We start from the raw sequence: 25,458 nt of genomic DNA, 5'->3' as shown, positions 1-25,458 counted from the left end.
GAAGGAGGAAACTCTCCAGTCACCGGGATGGGGATGGAACACCGGGAATCTTCTGGGGTCCCTCAGGCAAGAGAGATCCAGGGGCAGGGAATGGTGTGGGTGGAAAGGACCTTCAAACTCATCTGGTTTGAAGGACCAGGGTCCTCCAAGCCTGCTGTTCACGTCCATCTCTTCACCCAAGGTGCTCTTTGCAAGGTGCTCCTGGGGTTCTCTCTCCCTGAATTTCATTTCCCAGCCCATTTCCAGGCCATTTCTCAGCCATGAAATTTAAGGGATCAAGATGCTCTTTAAGGTCCCTTCCAACCCAAATCACTCTGGGATTCTCTGATCCTGTATCAAACAAGGTCACGCCTCAGTGTGCCAAAAAGATGTTCTTCTCCTCTTAGTTTTTTGGGAAAAATCAACTTTCCAGTCACCTGGATGGGGATAAAGAACACCAGGAACCTTCTGGGGTCCCTCAGGCCAGAGAGATCCAGGGGCAGGGAATGGTGTGGGTGGAAAGGACCTTCAAACCCATCTGGTTCCACCTCCCTCCACTGGACCAGAGTCCTCCAAGCCTGCTGTTCACGTCCATCTCTTCACCCAAGGTGCTCCTTGCTCTTTCCTGGGGTTCTCTCTCCCTGAATTTGGTTTCCCAGCCCATTTCCAGCCCATTTCTCAGCCATGAAATTTAAGGGATCAAGATACTCTTTAAGATCCCTTCCAAGCCAAACCACTCTGGGACTCTCTGACCCTGTATCAAACAAGGTCACATCTCAGTGTGCCACAAGGATTCTTTCCCCCATCCCAGTTTTTTGGGACAAATCAACTCCCTCTGCTGGTGCTCCTCAAAAACCATGAATGAAATCACGATGAAAACACAAACCCACTGTTTCACTCTTCAAAACACCGAGTTTGGTAGGGAAATTCGGCCAACCAAGAGGCTAAAAAAGCTGGAAAAAAGAGAATTATCTGCGTGTCTGTGTCGCTCCTTTAAACACTCATCGGAAAAGAGGGAAAACAAAGGACCTTGAGAAAAAAAACAGAATTGCAGCACGTCAAGGACAGTCAAACAACAGCTGAGCTCCCCGGGCTTTACTCACGGAGTGAGTCCTCAGGGCGGCGATGGTTTTGGACAGGGCCATCTCCCACAGCTCATCGAGGTAGGCCCGGTTGACCAGGCCCTGGGTGGTGTGCAGGATGTGATCCTCCACCACGAAAAACCTGCCGGGGCACAGAGCTCCATCAGAAAACTCTGAATTTGGGAGATCCAGAGATGCCCCCCAGCCCCGGAGCCCCGAGGCAGCTCCAAACCAGATCCAGGCAGCTCCAAACGCTTCATTCCCTCATTTCTAACAGCACTGGGCTCGAGGGTGAGGTAAAACCCTCCAGTGCCACTCTGTGTGTGCACAAAGGCAGAATTCCCCCTCCACGAGCTCTGTGCCTCGTTATTCCACAGGAACCACGGATTAAACTCCGCTCCAGCCAGCAGCAATCCCATCACAACTGGGGAAAATACTCAGACTGCAGGGAAAATGCTTTATCTGCAGGGAAAATGCTCAGACTGCAGGGAAAATGCTCAGACTGCAGGGAAAATGCTTTATCTGCAGGGAAAATGCTTTATCTGCAGGGAGAACTGCTTCATCTGCAGGGAGAGCTGCTTCATCTGCAGGGAAAAATGTTCTAAGTACAGGGAAAAATGTTGGAACTGCAGGGAAAATCCTCTCTCCCACCCAGCTCCAGCACGTGCTCCCAGCCATTTCCAGACAATCAATTCACTCCAGTCTCCAGCTATCAACTCTGCTGCTCCAAAAGAAAGTGTTTTCCAGGGAATGAGGGTGAGACTGGATGTTTTAAAGGGCGACACACGAATTTCCAGGTGTTTTTTCCAAGGAAATCCAAGGAGCAGGGAGCTGCAGCTCAGATGGAATTTGTGGTGGTCAGAATTAGGTACTGGAATTATTCCCATTATTAACAAAGCCTTTCCTATTTTTATGGATCAGCAGCCTTTGGAGTTCTCCTCCTGGAGCTGGGTTTTGGAAGATTTTTGCCAGATCTGGGGAATAGAGAATCACCTCCTTCAGCAGGAAAATAATTAAAAACTAATTAGCCAATATTCCAGAATCATTAAGGAAGAGGGCCCGTTCATGTCATTAGCGGGGCAAGAAGATGCACATAATCCACAGGGATCAGTTATCCTCAGATTCCCAGAAATTCCCAGAAATCCCCAGAAATTCCCAGAAATTCCCAGAAATTCCCAGAAATCCCCAGAAATCCCCAGAAATTCCCAGAAATTCCCAGAAATCCCCAGGCTGCTCAAGAGCTGCAGGTCCCTCCCCGCTCCCCACCAGTGACACAGCAAAGCAGCTGAAATTCACTTTACAACACTTGAAAAAAAAGCTCAAGCCACCTTTTTTTTTGCCCTGTTTTGGCTTCAAGGACCACCAAAAATACCAACATTCCCTCCTCTCCCGTTTTTTTTTGGGCTCCTCAGCAGCCCAGGACTCCCATTTTTAGCAGGGCCGTGTCTAAAAGGAACACCTACCCTACAATTTGGTTGAAATACTTCCTGTAGCCATCCAAAGTTTCGTGCTGCAACGAAAGGGAGAGGGAGCAGAGGTTAAAAGCCAGGTGGCCTTGGGCAAGGGGAGGTTTTAGGGACGAGCCACGGGCGGCAGGAGCTCAGGGATGACATTCCAGGCCAGACTGACCATGTTGGAGGGAGGCTGCAGCACCAGCCGCGCTTGTTTTCTCCTCTGCTTCCTGTAGTAGCTCTCAAAGGTCTCCCGGGCTCCCTGGAAAACAGGAAAGGGTCACTGCAGCGGTCAGGATGTGCAAGGAGAGGTCACTTGGAATATAAATCATGGAATTGCTGAGGTTGGAGAAGCCCTCTGAGATCAGCGAGGCCACCCCAGCACTGCCAGGGCCACCACTGCCCCTGTCCCCAAGTGCCACATCCATGGCTTTGGATCCCTCTGGGATGGGCACTCCAAACCTCCCTGGGCACCTCCAATCCCTGAGCCTCCTTTCCATGGGGAAATTCCTGCTGCTTCCCCCCTGAGCCTCCCCTGGGGCTGTTCCCTCTCCTCCTGTCCCTGTTCCCTGGCTGTCCCCTCCTGGCAGGGACTTGTGCAGAGCCACAAGGTCCCCCTGAGCCTCCTTTGCTCCAGGCTCAGCCCCTTCCCAGCTCCCTCAGGAATTCTCCAGCCCCTTCCCAGCTCCCTCAGGAATTCTCCAGCCCCTTCCCAGCTCCCTCAGGAATTCTCCAGCCCCTTCCCAGCTCCCTCAGGAATTCTCCAGCCCCTTCCCAGCTCCCTCAGGAATTCTCCAGCCCCTTCCCAGCTCCCTCAGGAATTCTCCAGCCCCTTCCCAGCTCCCTCAGGAATTCTCCAGCCCCTTCCCAGCTCCCTTCCCTTCCCTGGACACCTCCAGCCCCTCCAGGGCTCTCCAGAGCTGCCCCAGCAGTGCCAGCACAGGGGACGGGCACTGCCCTGGCCCTGCTGGAGCTGACACATTTCATGTCCAGCCTTGTGCTCCTCCAGCACAAACGTGGAACTTTCCCTCCCAAATTCCATTCAAGTACCAGAGCACACAGAGTTTATCTGAGAACAGCCCCCACTGCTCATGCCCAGCTCCCAGCGCCCCTGTGCAGGTCTGGGATCCACAGGGATGTGTCCAGCTGCTCTCTGGGCCATAATTCGGACAAATATTGGATTTGTTGATCCATGAAACAACCACTGATGGTGTCAGCAAAGAGAAAGAGGGGCCAAAAGACACCAAAGACACAAAGAGGAGGAATTAAAGGCCAGGTTGGGCAGGGCTTAGAGCACCCTGGATGGCTGAAGATTCCCTACCCATGGATGGGCTTTAAAGGTCCCTCCAACCAACCCCCCTGGAATTCTGTGAATTCCAGAATGTGTTTTTGTTGGGTACAGCCCCTGAGGAGACCCCTCCATGGGAATCTGAATTCGAGAATGTGTTTTTATGGGGTACAGCTCTTGAGGAGACCCCTCCATGGGAATCTGTGAATTCCAGAACAGTTTGTGTGGGGTACAGCCCTTGAGGAGACCCCTCCATGGGAATCTGTGAATTCCAGACCTGTTTGTGTGGGGTCCAGCTCTTTAGGAGACCCCTCCATGGGAATCTGTGAATTCCAGACCTGTTTTTATGGGATACAGCTCTTGAGGAGACCCCTCCATGGGAATCTGTGAATTCCAGAATGTGTTTTTGGTGGGTCCAGCCCTTGGAGACCCCTCCATGGCACTGGGAGAAATGAACTCTGGAGCTCATTGCTGTGACTCCGAGTGTCCAGAGGATTTCCATCCCCACAGCTGCACCCTCTCCATGGGCTCCCCCTGGGCTGGGCTCAAACAGCCCCTCTGGGGGGGTCTTTGCACCCACCCAGGCTCCATCCCAATCCCGGGGATGCTCAGAATCCCGGGATCTGCTCCCCTGCCCCCGGGCCCTGCAGCCCTGGAGGTTCCATCCCTGCTGCTCCTCCACACCCACCCTGTTTTCTGTCTGAAACTGGATCACAAACATCTCAGGGAAGGGACAACGTCTCGCTTTGAACTGTTGGGAGCCAAGGGAGAGAGAGAGGAAAAAACCCAACAACAACAACAAAAAACGACCCAACTGCAGCTCATTTAGAATTCACAAAACAAACAACATGCAACAACAAATATCACCTGAGCGAGGCACCAGCTGTCAACCTGCTCCTCTCCAGAAAATGAATTCATTAAAAGCAAAACCTGATGGTAATTTAATGATTCTCCAGCTGTTGTGGCATTATACAACCAGGCTGCCGAGGGCTCGTGAGGAGCCATAGCCTGACTTGCTCCTGCTGTTTTCCAAGTGCTCCGGCAGGAATCAGCCCAGGGATGTGCCCAGAGCTCTCCCACCGAATTCTACCCTGCCCAAAGGTGTCAAAATCCACCCAAAAAACCTTTTTTGGTGCTAAAATACATTCCCAAAACCTTCTAAGGTGCTCAAATCCATCCTGAAAATGTTCTTAGGTCCTAAAATCCATCAAAAAACCTTCTTTGGTACTCAAATCCATTCTCAAAACCTTAGGTCCTAAAATCCATCCCTAAAGCTTTCTTAGGTGCTCAAATTCATCCCCAAAACTTTCTAAGGTGCTCAAATCCATCCTCAAAACCTCCTGAGGTGCTAAAATCCATCCCAAAAACCTTCTAAGGTCCTAAAATCCACCCCCAAAACCTTCTAAGGTGCTCAAATCCGTCCCCAAAACCTTCTTAGGTCTTAAAATCCATCAAAAAACCTTCTTTGGTACTCAAATCCATCCTCAAAACCTTCTAAGGTGCTCAAATCCACCCCCAAAACCTTCTAAGGTGCTCAAATCCACCCCCAAAACCTTCTAAGGTGCTCAAATCCACCCCCAAAACCTTCTAAGGTGCTCAAATCCATCCCCAAAACCTTCTTAGGTCCTAAAATCCATCCTCAAAACCGTCTTAGGTACTCAAATCCATCCCCAAAACCTTCTAAGGTGCTCAAATCCATCCCCAAAACCTCTTTAGGTGCTCAAATCCATCCCTAAAACCTTCTAAGGTGCTCAAAACCACCCCAAAACCTTCTTAGGTGCTCAAATGCATCTCCAAAACCTTCTCAGGTCCTAAAATTCACCCCCAAAACTTCCTTGCCACTGTGCCTGTGCACTGCAAAGCAATGTGCAGATTTCTAACGTGGATTTTGTCCTTGAATTCTGCTTTTTGTCCTGGCTGAGTCTCAGGGGGGCTCAGGACGAGCAGCTCCCAATCCATGCCGGGCACACCCAGCCACACTGGAAAATGGGGATCACAAATCCCAGCTTCTCCCCTGTAATCAGGTTCAGGATCAACCTGAATCTACGAGAAATTTGATATTTTTTGGGAGATTTTAGAAACGGAAACTGAGAACCAACATTTCCCTGTCAGCTCCCAAAAGCTGTTTCCCCAAAAAAAGGGAAGGATCCCGAGGCAGAATCAGGGATCTACAGGTGAGCCCCAGAAAGAGGAGGATCATTCCAGGTTTTATCAAACCAAGAGAGAAAATCAGGTGATGCCTGAAGTCAGTAAGTGATAAATTCTGGGCAGGGGGCAGTGATCTCCCTCTGAGCCCCTCCCCAAGGCCTGAAGTTGGAGATTCTCGGGATCCTGGTGTTGTCCATCTCCTCTCCACCACGGGAAAAACAAGGAAAAGGGGATTGTCCCCCTCCCACGCCTCTGAGGGCACCAGACTAAAGGGATTTATTAAATTCCCTGGGGCCTTGAAGTGATCCCCCCGCAGAGAAGTGATCGGAGCTGGGCTGGACGTGCCCCACAACAACCTGACCCATCCTTGGCAGGGCTCTCCTCAACCCCGCAAGGTTTTTTGGATGCCACCTCCCCATTCCAACCCAAGAGTGAACTGCAGCAGAAGGGAAGGAGCAGCAAAGGCCTTTGAAACCATCCCTCTGCCCCTCAAAAAAAAAAAAAAATCAGAGAATCCTATTCACATTTTAGCAGTTTCCCGAAAATTTATGGCACAGGGACCTGCCAGCGTGACCAAAGCCATCCCCCCATGGCACTGCTCCCTGGGCTCTCTGTCCTGAGCCATTTTTGGCTGCCCCAGGAATCAGAGACTCTCTCACACCAATAAAAAACTCGTCCTCCCCACTTCTCTCGTGACCCTGCTCCCATTTTTCATCCTCCCAGTTCCATCCCTTTCTCCTCAGTGCATTCCTCCCTCATCTCCCCAGATATTCCCATTGCTCCCTTATTACATTCTCCTCAAAATGGGAAATATTTCTTCCTCTTGGTGGCAGTTTGAGCTCAGACCACCCAGTTTCCACCATTTGATCTGCTCAGGACTATTCAGCTCCTCAGGTCTCCAGATAATCCATTACTGCTCCCAACTCCACGCCTGAATCCTGTTTTCCTCTGGATGAAAAACCCAAAAAGGCAAAACAACCAAAAGAACACATCGACCACACCAGGAATATCCCAGAGCCAACCACGACATCCTGGATTTTCTGGGCTACCCACTGCAGCTCCAGGTGGGATTTGTGTTTTGGGGCAGCTCTCCTCTCCCAGTCCGAAGGAGAGAACAGGAGGAAACGGCCCCTTGGGAAAGTTTAGGTTGGCTATTTGGGAAATTCCTTCATGGAAAGGGTGGTCAAGCCCTGGAAGTGCTCAGGGAGGTTTGGAGTGCCCATCCCTGGAGGATGTGGCACCTGGGGACAGCGGTGGCCTTGGCACAGCTGGGTTCCATCCTAGAGGGCTTTTCCAACCTCAGCCATTCCATGGAACCCAGAGGAGCTGCTCCTTTTCCACTCACTTTCAATTCCAGTCTCACCCAGCTCCCAACCCCTCGGAGGGGGCCGAGGAATCCAAAGTGCCCATTCCTTGTAATCACCGGCCCAGGAAAAACCCTCAATAACGCCTCACATTTGTAAAATTGCCGGGCAGAGCTCTCCTGCCCAAATTAGCCCCGGAGTTCACAGAGTTGGCAGGGAGAGGGGGATAATTACCAGCGGGGATGAACACCACAGAAGGGAAAACAGAGGATAATCACAAGAAAGCAAAAACAGCAGCTGAACAAACCCAAAAATGTTTCGGGATTCGGGAGCTGAGAGCCAAGCTGGGCTGGGATCACACCAGGAAAAATGAGCTCCCGGTTTCATTCTCCAGGAATGATGAAAATGCCCAGGGAAATGGGGCTTTGGGAATTCGGGTGACAATGGTTTGGAGCACAGTTCCTCCTCAGCTGCAGCAGAAATGCACCTTGTGCACTGCATTTCCCACCAGGATAACACAGGGTATCCACAACCCAGCATTCCCATGGGATATCATTGCCTGAGCCATCCCAAACCCTTCCCCTCTGGAACATCATTAATCATTCCCTAAAAATTAGTGAATCCTCTGAGCCCTGCCATTAAAATCCCATCACAACAACAGCAAGGAAGGGGATGTGCTACAAGGAAGATTCCCCCTTGGAAAACCCAGGTTGTGCCCGTTTATTGTGGATCTGTTGACACCAGGGAAAGAAATCCACAGAATCCAAGGAAACAGCCCAAATTCACCAGAACAGCCCAGTTTTACATCCACTGGAGAAGGTTTTTGTGCCCCCCAGCCCCAGAGCAGCTCAGCCCCATCCCTGCAGCTCTGGTTTAAATAATCAGGGATGGATCTGGCTTTAATTCCGTGCCCGGAGAATCCTAAACCCAGCACCCGCCTGGATTTATCCACGTAACACCACTAAAATCATGGAATGGGTTGGGTGGGAAGGACCTCAGAGCCCCCCCAGGGCCACCCCTGCCATGGCAGGGACACTCCCACTGTCCCAGGCTGCTCCCAGCCCCCGTGTCCAGCCTGGCCTGGGACAAGCAGTGAAGCTTTCCATGGGGTCCATGACAAGTGGGATTGGGAATAACAGGAATTCTGGAACCTGCTCCCCCCACAGCTCCACCAAAGACCTGCAGGAACACTGGGTGAGGTCTCTCCACTTTGCAGATGTCCCCAAACTCGGTGAAAACGTGACAGACTCAAGGCAGGGCCAACATCTGGAGAAGGCTGGGCAGGCTGGAGGAGCAGCCCAACACGGTGACATCCAAAAGGACAAATTCCAAACTTCCCTCATGGAAAGGGAGAAGCCCTGAGCCCCTCACAAACTGGGGACCACTGGTTTGGGAGTTCCTCTGCGGATAAAGATGGGAATTTTGGGCAGGCAGGAAGTTTTACCACAAGGAGAACAATAAAAATCCTTGGGATAGGTTGGAGCAGGGTGCTGATGACACCAAGGCATGGGGGTTGATCCCCGGGTCATTCCCTCCAGAGCTGGATCCTTCCAACCCAGAACATCCCGTGATTCCGTGAAGCAGCAGAAAAAATTCACCAAGCTGGGTCCTGATCTCCATCCCTGGAACCCTCCCAGGCCAGGCTGCACAAATCCCTGAGAAACCCGGTCAGATCTCCCAGCTCCAGGCAGGAGGCTGGACTGGAGCCCTCCTGAGGTCCCTTCCCACCCTGGGACCCCCAGGTGGCCCCAGCCCTTCCCACCCGGGACCTCTGGAGCCTCTGAGCATCCCCCACACCACTCACCCCCAGCCTGGGCCCAAGCGCCCTGACCACCAACCCTCTGCCACGTTCTGGGAGGAGAAAAGGCCAGATTTGGGGCCAAAACCCCATTTCTGGGGGGTTTGGGTCACAGTTGAGGCGATTCCAGTCTTGTTCCAACAGAACCCTGGGTTCCCTTCCCCTCCCACGGTGAGCAGAGCCCTGGGCTGTGTCACCCTCACCAAGACAGCCCCAGCCCAGGGCTCCTTTCAGATTTACCTGCAAGTGCCAAACACCACATTCACACTAAAAACTCACTCAATCCAACCTGGATCCCACCCCTGCTCCCCCCACACAACCCTGGAATTCCACGGGAATACCCCAAACCCAACCCCGACTGCTCGACAGCTCAGAGCAGCAGCTTGCACGGGACAGATCTTATCACAAGCAGCACAGAGGCTTTAAAACCTTATAAATCACCACTTTTTACCCCAAAATCGGCTGAAACAGGCAGGGTTTGGGTTTTTTTTTTAGGGTCCAGCACTCGAGCAGACACCAGGAGCTTCCCACCAGCGAGGAAGGAGCTGCCAAGAGGAGCAGCTCAGCAAACCCTCCCGAGATGTGTGCAGATAAGAGGAGCCCTGGCACAAAGAGCCCCACTGCTCCTGGAAAATGTAAATATTCCCAAGAACCCTCACGGAGCACATGGAGGCGCTGGCAGGTGCTGGGCAGGGAGAGCCGGGATCAAAAGGGAGGCTCCTGCTTGTTGACTGTAAACACGCCCTCGATACCGAAAACACGGAGATGAAGTGAGCGGGGATTGCGTGGGGGGAAGAGAGAGAGAGAGGCTGGAAGAGGATCGGGGCTCTCTCCACCCAGCCCTGACCTCCACCTGCAAGAAGCAGCAGCCACCCGTTCCTTCTTCCAGCACCAAATCCCAAATTTCACAGGGAATTCTGCACTTTAGGTGCTCCAGGGCTTGGCCCCTTCCTGATTTAAGGGGCTCGGAGTCATGCACTTAAAAATAAATTCATGGGGACCTGGTGAAGAGGAAGGAGGCCAAGAAGCACAGGCAGAGGGGATCCCAAAGGAAGGGAGTCTCCAGGGTGAGGAGAGGCTGTGGCTCCCTATCCCAGGAGGTGTCCAAGGCCAGGCTGGACAGGGCTTGGGGGTGGTGGGAGGTCACCCCATGGCAGGGGGTGGCCCTGGATGGGATTTAAGGTCCCTTTCAAGCCAAACCATTCCATGATTCCATGAAATCCCTAACCAAGAACCAGGCAGGGCCTCAGAAACCCCACCTGGAAGAGCCCGTGGAAGATCCAACCCTCCCTTCCCTCTCTGCCATCCCTGGCTTGGCTAAGCCCATTTTAAAGCAAACTTTGAATACAACAAAAATTTACAGAGAAAAAGCAAGAGGAAAGAAAAAAAACGTTTGGAATCTGGGTCCAACACATTCCATGACCTCTCCAGATCCACTGAGCACGAGCTCCTGGCCAGGGCTGCTCGGGACAGCAGGGAACACATGGACAAGGAACACAGGGACAGCAGGGAACACACGGACAAGGAACACAGGGACAGCAGGGAACACACGGACAAGGAACACAGGGACAGCAGGGAACACACGGACATCAGGAGATCAGGGAATCGTTACAAACCCAATTCTCTCCAGGAGGAATCATTTCAAACCCAAATCTCTCCAGGAGGAATCGTTTCAACCCCAAATCTCTCCAGGGGCAATCGTTTCAACCCCAAATCTCTCCAGGGGCAATCGTTTCAACCCCAAATCTCTCCAGGGGCAATCGTTTCAACCCCAAATCTCTCCAGGGGCAATCGTTTCAACCCCAAATCTCTCCAGGAGGAATCGTTTCAACCCCAAATCTCTCCAGGGGCAATCGTTTCAACCCCAAATCTCTCCAGGGGCAATCGTTTCAACCCCAAATCTCTCCAGGAGGAATTGTTTCAACCCCAAATCTCTCTAGGGGGAGATGCTGGAGGCTTTGCCTCAGCTCTGCTGCAAAAGCCACCGCTCGTCCCAGCCCCTGGCTCAGCTCCTCCCGCTCCCCACCGGCCATGGAAGAGTTAAGCAGAGGGAAAAGGTGAGATTCCCCCTTTTCCCCCTTGCTCGGAGGCAGACACCCAACCCCTCCTGTCTGCTCCTTCCTCCCAGCAGAGCAGGCCATTACCCGGCCCCATTGTTCCCAGCCCTGGATATGGGAAGCAATATCCATTTTCCATTTAGACCAGGGCAAAGCCTTTAATTTCAGCCTCCTGCCTGCAGCTGGAGTTCCCTTTTAACTGCTGGGCCGCGGGAGTGAAGACAGTTTTATATGGAGGGAAACGCTGCAAAGGCCACTTTAATATGGTCACATGTGGGAAGGGGGAGCTTTTCCGAGGGCCCGGTAATGAGGGGCAGCGGGATATTGCACTTCCCATCTGGCTGCTCTGCACAGCAGGGAAAAGGCTCTCCTGGCTTTTTAAGGACAGGCCCCGCCGCAGTAAAACAAAACACACCAAGAAATAAATAACAAATGAAGCGTGAGGAGGAGATGCCCTCTAATGTTCGAGGCCGGCAGCACATCCCTGGCATGGGGTGGAGGGGAGGAGTGGGAGAGCGGGGTAGGGATGCGGGAAAGCGCCAGGGTTTGGGGGATCCTGGAGTTTTGGGGTCCCAGGGCTCTTGGCTGCTTGGCCACGGCCACCAGGGTTTGTGCTGGTGTGGCCAAGGAGTGTGGCCCTGCAGTGACCTGGGAAGGCCCTTCCTGTCCTGTCCCATCCTGTCCCATCCTGACCATCCCATCCCGTCCTGTCTGTCCCATCCCGTTCTGTCCTATCTGTCCCATCTGTCCCATCCTATCCCGTCCTGTCCCGTCCCATCCATCCCATCTGTCCCATCCCATTCCATCCTGTCCCATCCATCCCATCTCATCCCATCCTATCCTGTCTGTCCCGTTCTATCCTGTCTTGTTTCATTCTGTCCCATCCCATCCCATCCCATCCCGTCCCGTCCCGTCCCGTCCCGTCCCGTCCCGTCCCGTCCCGTCCCGTCCCGTCCCGTCCCGTCCCATTATCCCATCCCATTATCCCATCCCATCATCCCATTATCCCATCCCGGCTGCTGCAAAGATCAGGGGGCAGCACTGGAGCAGCACAAACGGGCTGAGGAAGGGGCCTGGCTTTGGGAATGCAGCGCTCATCCATGGAACACCTTCCCAAAGGGCTCCTGGAGCAGCCGCTCCTGGCCTAGCCCTCTTCCCCAGCTCCTTCTAATTAGGCGTTAATTGACCGCCAGAGCCCTCCTCCCCAGCTCCTTCTAATTAGGCGTTAATTGGCCGCGGTTTGCACAACCTCTGACCCGGGGTGGGCAGCAAAGGAGGCGTTTCCACCCCAAAGCAGCATCCCAGGAATGCAGAGGGCTCGGGTGGACACCAGGATGGGAAGGCTGGAGATGAGATCCCTTCCAACCCCAACCATTCCAGATTCTTCCCACTTCAGTCCCTTTCCAGATGCTCTGCTTTTCCCACAAGCAGGAAAGCCCCGTTTGCTGAGAAATGGGACATTTTTACAGCCTGTGTGATACAGGGGAGGAATCCACTGTCCCCACTTAAATCCAAGGAATTCAGAGAGATCCTGATGCTGGTGCTCCCCAGCTCCCATCCCATTCTGACCTGGTGCTGCAGGAGAGCAAAAAAACCAGGATTTTCCCCTTCTTTCCAGGGAATCACCATGAAAGCAACAGCTGGAATGTGGGGACCAGGAGCAGAAAGCCAAATTTTGGACACGATCAGGGTTTCTCCTCTTTTTGCAGGACAAAGCCACCAGTGACAGCAAGCTGCCACTGGCAGCAGGATGTGAAACCAAGGAATTGAGGATTGGAGGGGGAAAAGGAAAGCCTGGAGGGAATAAAATTGCCAGAATTGCCTGTTGGGGTTGGTGGGAGGGTCAGGGAGCTCCTGTCTCCAAATTCCAGAGCTGACACCCCTGGAGCCAGCTCTGCCCCCAAGGCCAAGCAGGGCTCTGACGTCTCCCATCAACCTCCAAGGATGGAATCATCCTTTATCTCAAAAATAAATATTAAAAATAAATAAATAGGGATTTTATTCCTTGGTACTGTAGGAGAAGAGGTGTGGAACTGGGAATAAAAGATACTTAAATTCCTCACTTTGGGACAGAAAGCTTTTTCCACCTTCCAGCTCATTCCCATTCACCCACCCGGGTAAGACAGGGAGAACCATTCCCAGGATGCAGCAAGCTCTGCAAGCGTTTTAACCTCATTTCCCTGAAAATAAAGAGCAGAAAATGGAATTTCTCCACAGGACAAAGCCTCTGAGGCAGAGCAGAGGGTGCTCAGGAGATACCCCTGCCCTGCCCGCACCATAAATCCATAAATGCTCCATTTTCCCGGGAAAAACCAGGCCGGGTGCTGCTGAAAAATAACCCAGCAATGGCCAGGACAGGGAATTCCAGCTTTTCCAGCATTGCTCTCAGCAAATCCCAGAGTCAGGGTGCCCCGAGCCACGGGACAGGTCTGGGGCTGGAATTGGCTTGGATGGATTTTTTTTCCCATTATCCAAAGGGTTCCCGTGCTGTGGAAACTCCTGATGTCCACAAGAACTTCATCGAGTCCAACCATTCCCAGCACTGCCAAGGCCACCACTGTCCCATGTCCCCAAGTGCCACATCCACATGGATTTTAAATCCCTCCAGGAATGGGGACTCCACCCCTGCCCTGGGCAGCTCCAAGGCCTGACCGCCCTTTCCATGAGGAAATTCTTCCCAATATCCAAAGGAAGCCTCCTCTGGCACAGCCTGAGGCTGCTCCCCCAGCCTGTCCCTGTTCCCTGGGAGCACGGACTGACCCATTCCCTATTTTCTGATCTGCTCTGTCCCAACCCGGGCCAAGCTCTGGCATCCCAGCTGCAAGGGAAGTGCCGTAGGGAGGCACAAACCTCCAAATCCAGGGAATTTTAGGGATTTTCAGGCTGAGGGAGGTTCTAACATGACACACAAGTGGCCACAGGGAATCTTCTGAGCAATCCAAGATGTGAATTCCACTTCAACCCCATTTCAGGGGTTCCAGTGGGAACAGAGATGTGTTTTTCCTGGAATATCAGGAGGGAAATTCCGTGTCCTCGGTGCTGCTCAGTTCATTTAACGAGGGCAGTGCAGGGGTTCAGTCGGGATCGTTTCTTTTGTTCTTCCCCTCAGCCAGAAGAGCTTTTCCTCAAATCAGCCCAAGCCAGGAGTGCTGCCCCAGTCCAAGCTGGATTTCCCACCCCTTCATCCCAGTTAAAAACTTGGATCAACAAGGGCCAGCCTTTCAAACACCGAGTTTGGATTTATCACCCCAGTTCTCCAAACCAAAAGAGGTTTGTTCATCCAGCAGGAACAGAACGGCTCCAATTCTTCACAGGATTTCCCTCAGGGTCCTTTTGGGATGTTCCAGCTTCCCCTTTTGAACAGCTGGAAGGAGGAAAAGCTTGGGAAGCGCTGGGCTGGGCCAGGCCAGAGGGACATTAAACCTCTCTGGGGTGACAGCTCCGGCATTCCCAGCCACTGCTGCTCCAGAGGGCTGGAAAAGGACAGGAAAAAAGCTTCTCCCAAAATTCAGATTATCCCCTCAGGTTATCCTGAGGGGCAGCAGCCAGCAGAGGGTCCCTGGCAGGGCAGTGACACCAGGGGCCAGGCAAAGATCCGCTCCTTTTCCTGATTTTCCACGCCTTGGATTTTGTTTTCAGCAGACAAAATCCATGGAGGAACAGTGGATGTGTCCAGAGTCCATGGCATGAGCAGGACCAGGCACAGATCCAGCCCTTCCCAAATGGAACAGCTCCTGCCACTGCTCCAAGGATAAATCCAGAGCCTCTCCTGCCACTGCTCCAAGGAAAAACACAGAGCCTCTCCTGCCACTGCTCCAGGACAAATCCAGAGCCTTCTCCTGCCACTGCTCCAGGGACAAATCCAGAGCCTTCTCCTGCCACTGCTCCAGGGACAAATCCAGAGCCTTCTCCTGCCACTGCTCCAGGACAAATCCAGAGCCTTCTCCTGCCACTGCTCCAAGGAAAACTCAGAACCTTCTCCTGCTTTTCCACAAGAGGCTTTTCCACGTCAACTTCATTCCCGCTGAAAACTTCCCAGCAACCTGAGCACCCCCAGATCCACCAATCCCACACTGATCAGCCCTCCCTGCTCCCAGATTTCCCCAGGGGAATGAGCAGGGCCTAAAATCCACTTGAGGAACTGGCAAGGAGCTCCTGGGCTGCCCAGGGAAGGTTGAGTCTTTCAGGTGCTGCAATGAAAGCAAAGCTCAGCCCCTGACTTATCCCACTTGGAGTTATCCAGGATTAGGCCCCTGCATTCCAAACGCCAAGAGATTCCCAAGGAAAGGGGCATGGATTTCAGAAGAAAGATCCTAAAAAGGGTTAGAGCAGCCTTCTGTACCTAAAGGGGCTCCAGGAGAGCTGCAGAGGGACTGGGGACAAGGGATGGAGGGACAGGACACAGGGAATGGCTCCCACTGGGAAAGGGGAGATTGGGCTGGGATCTTGTGCAGGAATTGCTGCCTGGGAGGGTGGGGAGGGGCTGGGCTGGAATTCCCAGCTTTGCTGTGGCTGCCCCTGGATCCCTGGCAGTGCCCAAGGCCAGGTTAGACACTGGGGCTTGGATCCACCTGGGACAGTGGGAGGTGTCCCTGCCCATGGATGGGGATGGGGCTGGGGATGGGATTTAAGGCCCTTCCCACCCAACCCATTCCATGATTCCAGCACCCTCAGAAACACCTTCCCCACACAGGATCCCAGGTATTCACAGGGAACACCCCCCACGCATTCCTAGCAGCCTGGACTGAATCTCCACAGCACAAACCTCCCGTGCCTTTCCCCCAGCCTTTCCCTCAGTGCAATCCCTCCCGGGGACCCAAATCCTTGGATCTGGAGCTCCAGCCCCTCCCGCAGCTGCGGGGCGAGGCTGGCCCGGCCGAGCCCCGTGCCCGGCACGGCTCCGGAGGATCCCGGGGTAACAATGGGGGATCTGTCAGAGCCCGCCCGGCACCGGCCATCATCTGTTTCCCATCACTGCAGCTGACCTAAACTCCACGGGCTGAACAAGTAGCCTGTGTTTTTCATCTGGAAAACTCCACAGGGCCATTCCCGCTCTGGCCTCTCCCTCCCCTGCTGGAGCCAGGCTTTGGAGCAGCTACACAGTGATGCTGTCGACAGAGATCTCCTCGTTATCCCCAGCAGCAGCACCCAGCGTTTCCAGGTTGGCTTTTCAGTCTCCTCCCATCCCAGGTGCCCTGCGAGGCTGATCCCAGCTGGATGTGCCTTTCTCCTCCACCTCTCCCCTGGGAAAATCCCACCCCGACACTTCCCGGTGTAAGAACGAGCGGAGCCGGCTGCCGGCCCCGCGCCTGTTTCATGATAAATTTAAAATCCATTAAAACTTTATCAGGAACGAGCTGCCAGGGAAACAAGCGGATTCAGGACGGGCCCACAGGGTCTTCCACGCGAGCAGAAAGGCCCTGGAGGGCCCTGCTGGAGGGGCAAGCTCCGTGTGCGGGCTCTGGGAAGGAAGGCAGGGATCGCTCACGAGCCTGGAAGGGAGGATCGACCCCCAGAGTGATCAGCAACCCTCAGGGCTCCCACCCGTGAGGGGAGAAGGGATAACCTCCAGTGAGGGGAAAAAAAAGGGATGAGTCCTCGAGGAGGAAGAAAATACAGGGAAGAGAACACACCCTGCACCAAATCCCATCCTTTTCCCACAGTGCTGTGAGGTTTAGGCTCCAAAAGAACCGAAAAGACCCCGAAATGGGGAAGATTCCATGAGAAGATGTGAGGTCAGAGCCCTTTGTTTTCCCTCTCCCTGCATCCCCTGGAGCCTCAGCTCGCTACCACAGCTCCACCATGAAGTGTTTGGGTTGGAAAAATCCCCTTTGCATCTTTATTATTGTGTTCTCCCCTGGCATAACGGGGAGAATGCTCAGGGAGCAGGGAGAAATAAATCCAGGGTGAACTCGTAAATAAACCTCCTGTTCCCAGCACAGCCAGCACGAGCTGCACCCTCTGCACTGGGTGTCCAGCAGCCCCTCCCCAGCTGGGACTGTGCCCCTTTTTCAGGCAATAATCCATAAAAACTGATCCAAACAGAGAATTCCAGCTGAAGGGATGCTGGAATCGCACAGGTCACACTGTGAGGAGAGGGAAGCACATCCTGGATGTTGAGAGGGGAATGGCCATGGAATGAGAGGACTCTGGAAGGGACGGGGCACCCACACAGACCTGGACAGGCTGGAGAGGTGGGACAGTGACAGGACTGACCGGGACAGTGGGAACATCAGGAAGGCCAAAAAACCAAGTGGAAGGGCTGGCACTGGGGTCAGGGCAACCCTAGCACAAATCCAGGCTGGGACGAGAAGGAGGGGATGAAGAGCAGCCCTGGGAGGAGGGTTTGGGATGCTGGGGATGAGGCTGGAATGGTCCAGACCCCCCCAGGCCCGGGCTGCTCCAAAGGAAAGGTGGGAATTGTGTCCTTGTGCCCTGCTCAGGTGATTCCCCACGGGCAGAGCTGCCCCAGCCCTGGGGCCAACAGCAGAAGGACGTGGAGCTGCTGGAGAGAGCCCAGAGGAGCCGCGGAGCTGCTGCAGGGCTGGAGCCCCTCTGCTCTGGAGCCAGGCTGGGAGAGCTGGGAATGTTCCCCTGGAGAAGGGAAGGCTCCAGGGAGAGCTGCCAGCCCCTGGCAGGGCCTGCAGGGGCTCCAGGAGAGCTGCAGAGGGACTGGGGACAAGGGATGGAGGGACAGGACACAGGGAATGGCTCCCACTGGGAAAGGGGAGATTGGGCTGGGATCTTGGGCAGGAATTGCTGCCTGGGAGCGGGGCAGGCCCTGGCACAGGGGTCCCAGAGCTGCTATGACTGCCCCTGAGCCAATTCCAGCCATTTCCAACCATTTCCAACCAATGTCAACCAGTTCCAACCAGTTCCATCCAGTCCCAACCTGTTCCAGCTGGGTGCAGGCGGGGCCGTGTCCCTGGGTGTCCCCAGGCCCTTTGTGACACAGGGGCTGTGCCCTGCCCAGGCCCTCTGTGACCCCGCAGCCCTGGGGACACTGCCAGGAACGCCCCTCCCTCGGGAGCCCCCAGAGCATCCCCAGCCCCTCTGAGGCTCAGGATCACCGAGATGGCGGAGAAGGCAAATCCCAAATCCCAGCCCAGGAAGGGGCAGCCGAGCGCCCGGAGGAGGACCCAGGTGAGGGAGGGGACACAGGGGTGGGATGGGATGGGATGGGATGGGATGGGATGGGATGGGATGGGATGGGATGGGATGGGATGGGATGGGATGGGATGGGATGGGATGGGATGGGATGGGATGGGATGGGATGGGATGGGATGGGATGGGATGGGATGTGCCAAGGACTGCCTCCCACGGCTCCTTCTGCCTGTGGGTGGGACACAGGGAATCATGAACGGGACACTGGGAATCATGGGTGGGACACTGGGATGCAATCACAGATGAGACACAGAGAATAACAGGTGGGACACGGGAAACAAACAGAGACAGGACACAGGGAATGGCAGGTGGAGACACGGGGAATGGCAGGTGGGATACAGGGAGGTAAAGGTGGGACACAGGTATAGGTGGCACATAGGGAACAAACTACAGGTGGGACACAGGGAACAATCACAGGTGGGACACAGGGAATGGCAGGTGGGACACTGGCAGGTACAGGTGCAGGTGGGACACAGGAAAAGAACCACAGATGGGACACAGGGAACTGCAGGTTCCTCTGGGACAGAGGCAGGCAGAGGTGGCACACAGGGAACAAACCACAGGTGGGACACGGCTGCAGTGGGACACAGGGCCAGTCATGGCACGAGGCTGCCAGGGCCACCCAGCCCAGACACCCTGTGGGACACTGGGAGCCACCTCGGGAGACCCCTGGAGACGGCACCGACCCTGGGCCAGGCGCAGTGACAGCAGCCGGGGCCACCCTCAGCCACCCTCTGTCCCCGCAGGTGGCCGTGCCCCACGCCAGGCCGGCCCGGGAGGCGCCGGTGCCCACCCGGCCCGTGCGCGGCCCCGCCGTCCACCGGGCCCTGCCAGCAGCACCCTCGGGTGCCGCGCGCAGCAGGGCCCCAGCCAGCACCCCGCATGTCCCCAGAGCCCAGGACACCCCCGGGCCTGCGCCAGGGGACCCTGGGGACAGCCCCGAGCCGGGCCAGCACAGGGTCAGGGTGGCCCGGCTGACCGAGGCCGGGCTGAGGCAGCTGGGGAGAATCTCCAGCTCCGAGCGCATCCTGGAGTGGCTGGACAGCACCCTGGCCAGCGGGGCCGAGGCCATGGCCGAGCTGCAGGGAGAGCTGCACGAGGAGCTGGAAGGGGACTGGGAGTCCGAGCAGCACGAGAGCAGCTAGGGTGGAAAAGGGTCTGAGGTCATCGAGTCCGAGAGGACCAAGCTCCACCGGGCCACGGCCCCCAGGGCCCGTCCGGCCCCTCCCGGGACACCTCCACCGCTCCGAGGGACTCCTCGCCGTGGACAGGCAGCACTGGGGGAACTGAGGAGGCACAGCCTGCCCAGGACAAACCGAACTACAGGAACTCCCACGGAAATTCCCAGGAAAAGCCCTTCTCCACTGGGACAGGCTGCTCAGAGCAGCTGTGGAGCTCCATCCCAACGGGACACGGAGCTGAGAACCCCCTGTAGCTCCGAGGGGAGCTGGACACGGTGACCTCCAGAGGCTCCCTCCACCCTCCATCCGTGGGACTGTGAGGACGGGAACACCTTCCCTATGGAGCTTCTGGATGTGCCCCAGGGATCACAGGACCATGGAATGGCTTGGGTGGGAAGGAACCTTGAAGACCACCCAGTTCCACCCCCTCCCACAGCCAGGGACAGATTCCATATCCAAAGTTTCTCCAGGCCCCGTCCAACCTGGCTCTGAGCACTTCCAGATCTAGAAACGAAACGAGGATGAACCTTCCCACCCAACACCTGTGGAAAACACGTCCTGGAGCATCCCAATAAAGAGTTTTTACACAGATCCGCCCTTGTCCTTTGGTTAACACCTGAAACCATGACAAGATGCAACAGGAGCAGCTTTTCAAGCCTCTGGTTTCCCCAACAAGTTCGTATCCCGAAGGATTCCGCGGGCTTTCAGTCCCACACCACAACCACGGCCGGGGCAAGCCGGAGTCGGGAGAGGAGATTTAAGGGAAGAGCCAAGCCCCTGCTCCCCACACAGCCCCTGCAGGCTGCCAGGAGACGATTCAGCCCCCACAGCAAGGTGAAACCCAAAGATCAGAAGTCCCCCAGAGCTCCAGCCCCCACCTCCAAACCATGAAAGAGCCGCTTTTCTCCGCAGCCAAACCCTGCGGATTCCAGAGGATCCACGGAAAACCCTCTGCGAGGGCACGGCCGCCCTTGGGAACATCCCAGCTTTTGTGCACAGGGATTATTTCGGAGCTCTCCCATCCATCCCCTTCCCCACAACGTGACCCCGAAACCCCTTTTTTGTGGGAGCTTCTCCTTTGCCGCTGCCCCGGCCGCTCCCGGAATGCGCCGGCAGCGCCGGCTCATTGTGCAGCCCCAGCCTGGCTTCCAGGTTTTCCTGAACAAAGGACTGAAACAGGGGCCACGTGCGTCACAAGCCCGTCCTGGACGCTGCTCCCCCTTTTTTTCCTGCGCAAATATTTGTAAACACGCGGAGAATTCGTGTCCAGCCGGCTTCGGGACCCTTCATAAAAGCAGGGATTTATTGCAAACAGGATGGGAATCATTTCCCAGCTCCCGGTGCTTATAGGGCTTTAGGATGGGAATCATAAAGAGCAGGAAAACAGCGGCTGCAGCTGGGCTCCGAGCCCTGCTGGAGAGGACAGAGCAGGGGGGGTGTGAATTTACAGCTCCAGAGCCCCCCACAAACACCCTCCCGAAAAATCAAATAAAGCCTGGGGTTTCTGGGCTGCACAGGAGAATTCCCCGGGGTTTATTTGTGGATGGAGGTGCAGGGATAGGCTGAGCTCAGCTGAGCTGAGCCCAAGGGTGTTCCAGGGGTGCTCAGCCTGGAGAAAAGGAGGCTCAGGGGGACCTTGTGGCTCTGCACAAGTCCCTGACAGGAGGGGACAACTGGGGAGGGTCAGGATCTGCTCCCAAGAGAATGGAAACGGCCTCAGGCCGGGCCAGGGGAGGTTTAGGTTGGAAATTTGGGAATATTCCTCATGGAAAGAGTTGTCCAGCCCTGGCAGGGGGGACTCCCCATCCCTGCATGGATTTCAAAGCCCTGTGGATGTGGCACTTGGGGACATGGGGCAGTGGTGGCCCTGGCAGGGCTGGCCTGGGTGACCTCAGAGGGCTCTTCCAACCTCAGCAATTCCATGATTTCATGATCCGAAGCCTCTCCTTGCAATCTCAGAGTTCCCCTCTGGCACTACCTCATTTCCCACCCAGAGTCCTCCCTGCTTTTCTTCCATCCATGTCCTATTCCTTCCATTTTTCCATGATTCCCATAGCTGGAGCCAGTGCCAGTACGGGCAAGACCCGAAATTTTAGGGATAATCAGGAAAAACTGGAAGTGCTCGCCAAAGTTGGGTTTGGGTCTTTAAATGTCCCCAAGAAGTGGCACAGAAAGCCTTCTAGTCATTTTTAGGAGCCAAAGTAAGCCCTAAATGTGGAAAATCAGCGTCAGCCCAGCGGGACTGGGACAGCTGGGGAAGGAGAAGGCTGAGGAAGCACATCCAATCCTGGATTCCTTGGAAAATCACAGCAGAACAGAGCATGGGACAAAAGACAGAAGGAGGAATTCAAATTAATGAAACAGGGAAAAATCCACAGAGGGTGGTCAAATGTTGCAGCAGGGGTGCAGAGAGGTTGGGCAGCCTCCAGCCTTGGAGACCCTCAAAATTTACATGGAAAAGGCTCCAAGATTCCTGATTTTACTTTGAATTCAGCAGATTCTGAAGAGACTTGGACCAAGCCTTCCATGAGCTGTTCCAGTCTGAATTAGGTGCCCCTGCCATTGGGATTAGATGGGATTTAAGGTCCCTTTCCAACCCAAACCATTCCATTATGGTGTGAATCCATCCCCAGAGGATGAGAAAAGAGTGGGAATTCACAGTTTCCCTCCATGCTAAACTGAGTTTTACCTTAGAACACAAATGTTCTCCGGGGAAATTCCTTCCAAATCACTTCACTTCCGCCCCTATCACTTGTTATTTTTGAGATATCTCCCTTCTGGACACCACCACGGAGTCCTCCGGGGCAGCTGAGGCGTTTTAAAAACATTCCTGGGACCCTCCTGAGCCCCAAAGCCCGGAAACAGCAAATCTTGGGAAGAGCCTTCCCACGCCTGCACAATGCCAGGAGCGGGGCTGGAATCAGGGTGGTTCAGCTGGAGCCTGGGCAAGGTGAATATTCCCAACAAAACCCCGATAGCCTTGGAGATCCCTGCACCCAGCAGCTCCAGAGTGGCTAAAATTCCTTAAAAAAAGAGCCTGGAAACCAGTGGGGAAAGGTGAATGTTCAGAAAGGCTGAAAAAAATTATGGGAGGAATTCCAGAACTTTCAGCCCCTGAGCTGGGACAGAATTCCAGGAGAACGGAGCAGAAGGGGAGTGGAGAGAACCACGACATATCTAAGCAGGAATTCTGCTGGCACAGCAGGATTTGGGGATCCTGGGAAAGCAGAGGGTGTCCCTGACCTCAGCCAGGATTTAATGTGCTTTTCCACAAAATTCCCAAACCTAAACGTAGATGTCCCTGCATGGACAATAATTACTGGGGTGGTCGATTCCAGAGGGTTGGGATCAAGGAGGGGCACCCCAAATGGAGCTGGTGACAAGTGGGGACCACGGCAGGGCCTGTCCTGGGACACGTCCAGCTCCACTCTGGTGGCTGTGACCCAGAGGAGCCACAGAGCGACTCCCAGGAACTCCTCAGTGACTCCAAACTGGGGGAAAAGTCACAGAAATATGGAATTCTTAAGGCTGGAAAAGACCTTTAAGAACATTGGTCCAAATACTCCCCTTGCACTGCCAGGGCCATCACTGACCCCTGTCCCCAAGGGCCACATCCACAGGGCTTTGAAATCCCTGCAGGGATGGGGACCCCTGCCCCAGGCAGTTCCAAGGTTTTGTCACCTTTTCCATGAAGGAATTTCCCCAGTATCCCCCCTGAGCCTCCCCTGGCCCAGCCTGAGGCCGTTCCCTCTCCTCCTGTCCCTGTCCCTGGGAGCAGAGCCCGACCCCCCCGGCTGTCCCCTCCTGGCAGGGACTTGTGCAGAGCCACAAGGTCCCCCTGAGCCTCCTTTGCTCCAGGCTCAGCCCCTTCCCAGCTCCCTCAGGAATTCTCCAGCCCCTTCCCAGCTCCCTCAGGAATTCTCCAGCCCCTTCCCAGCTCCCTCAGGAATTCTCCAGCCCCTTCCCAGCTCCCTTCCCTCCCCTGGACACACTCCAGCCCCTCCAGGGCTGCCCCAGCCCTGGAGGTGCCCCAGCAGTGCCAGCACAGGGGACAAGGGCAGGACAAGTTCCCAGAGAGATTCTGGAGTCTTGAAAGTTTTCAGCACAAGATGGGATAAAGCCCTGAACAGCCTGGGCTGATCTCAGAGCAGCTTCCATGGAATCATGGAATGGTTTGGGTTGGAAGGGACCTTAAAGCTCTTCCAGCCCCATCCCGTGGGCAGGGACACCTCCCACTGTCCCAGGTGGATCCAAGCCCCAGTGTCCAGCCTGGCCTTGGGCACTGCCAGGGATCCAGGAGCAGCCACAGCAAAGCTGGGAATTCCAGCCCAGCCCCTCCCCACCCTCCCAGGCAGCAATTCCTGCACAAGATCCCAGCCCAATCTCCCCTTTCCCAGTGGGAGCCATTCCCTGTGTCCTGTCCCTCCATCCCTTGTCCCCAGTCCCTCTGCAGCTCTCCTGGAGCCCCTGCAGGCACAGGAGGCTGCTCTAACCCTTTTTAGGATCTTTCCTCTGAAATCAGTGCCCCTTTCCAGGGGTCCCTCCCTAGGGAACGATCCCCTGAACCACAGCACAGATTCCACCCATCTCCCCCAGTCAGGGCAAACAGAGCTGACCACTGAGAGCAGGACAGGACTGAGGGAACCGGGATGGAACCAGCCCTAAATCCAAACTCCTGGGACATTCCCCTCGGCTGTGCCAGCCCTGGGAACGCTCTGCTGCTCCCCCTCCTCTCAGCTGATGAGCACTCTGCATCCGGGCTATTGCAGGAAAACCTCCCTGGCTCAGGGCTGTGGATTTTTTTTCCCCTCCCCTCTCCAGGTCTGTTTTCCAAGCAGGACATTTCCAGCGCTGTGATCCCATCGGGCCGATCCCGCTTTGATGGCGGCCCAGCGCCTCCTCTCCCGGGGTAAGGAGGTCACGGGGTCACGGGAGCGCTGTGACAATTCCCAAAGCTCCCCGGGCTGCCACCAGGGCCCCGCCAGCACGTAGGACAGGGTGGTTATCGCAGGTCACTGACACCGGCCCGCTCTAATGGCTTTTCCTGTGCCCTTATCAATGCCGCGCACAAAGTGGCTCCCCCCAGCCTTCCCCTGTGATCTCAGAGCTCTGTTTACGGCTATCTCCCCGCACCAGGCACCAGCCCAGGCAGCAGGCGCTGAGAAATGCCAGGACACGGCCACGGGACAGGCTGCAAAGTGCCTGAGATGGACAAGGAGTCACCAGAGACTCGGGACAGGGAGTGTTTTTTCCACTCTGCTCCTTTCCCCTCTCCCCCTCCCAAAAAAAAAAACCCAAAGTAAAGTTTTTGCGTTCCCAAGGAAAACTTGACAAGGCCGAGCTCTGGAACAGAAGAACCACAGAGATTCCACGGTGGGATTTGTGGGATAAAAGGAACAAGTGGTGCTACAAAGAGAAGAAAGGTTTGGTTCCATCCGAAAGGCAGGGCTGGGTGGCTCTCGCTGGTGGAGCTGTGGCTCCCAAAGAGCCTCCCCCGTGCTTGAAAGGAGAACTGGAATTGTTCTGCCCCCTCTGGGAAGCACAGATGGTTTTGGTGGGGATGCTGAGCCCCCCTGCCCGACCCCACCCCAAAGCAGCAGCAAAAGGAGGATTCGGGCAGGCAGCACCAGCAGCATCACACTGGGGAGAGGAATTCCAGAGATTTCAGTGCAGGGCTGCCAGGAGAATCCAAGGTGGGAATTCCACGGGCTCACCTTGAGCCCAGGGACCCCTGAGCAGCAAAACCTTGGAATTCCTGGGATAACTCCCAAGGAAAACCTTGTTTCTCCTCCCAAGGCTGTGCTGGCTCCGCACTAAAAGATACAAAACTCGTCCTTCCCTAAAATTCCCAAGGAGAGCTGTTCAGAAAGGATACAGACTATCCACCCTGACAAGATATTCCTACGTGGCTGGTTGTCAGTAAAACAGGGGGTTGTTATTAACTGTACTTTTTCTTTTTTTAACCTTTTTAATGCATTTTGTGCATCAAAGCAGCTCGAGGGTTGG

General features: G+C 55.0%; 1 protein-coding gene across 5 annotated transcripts in view; it reads right to left on the bottom strand.

Annotated features, from left to right (window-relative positions):
- The window catches only part of EXOC6B (exocyst complex component 6B), a 262,928-nt gene that overhangs the window by 111,759 nt on the left and 125,711 nt on the right, over nucleotides 1–25,458 (bottom strand). For all 5 annotated transcript variants that reach the window (XM_063401247.1, XM_063401249.1, XM_063401248.1 and 2 more), the window contains exons 9-11: nucleotides 2,691–2,774; nucleotides 2,525–2,571; nucleotides 1,083–1,203 (exon numbers count right to left, since the gene is read on the bottom strand). In XM_063401247.1, the coding sequence (XP_063257317.1) occupies nucleotides 1,083–1,203; nucleotides 2,525–2,571; nucleotides 2,691–2,774 (252 nt within the window). The remainder of the gene's footprint in view (nucleotides 1–1,082; nucleotides 1,204–2,524; nucleotides 2,572–2,690; nucleotides 2,775–25,458) is intronic.

The sequence above is a fragment of the Prinia subflava genome, chromosome 7 (genome assembly GCF_021018805.1).
Source record: "Prinia subflava isolate CZ2003 ecotype Zambia chromosome 7, Cam_Psub_1.2, whole genome shotgun sequence".
NCBI lineage: Eukaryota > Metazoa > Chordata > Aves > Passeriformes > Cisticolidae > Prinia > Prinia subflava.
This window is presented reverse-complemented; position numbering and strand designations above follow the sequence as displayed.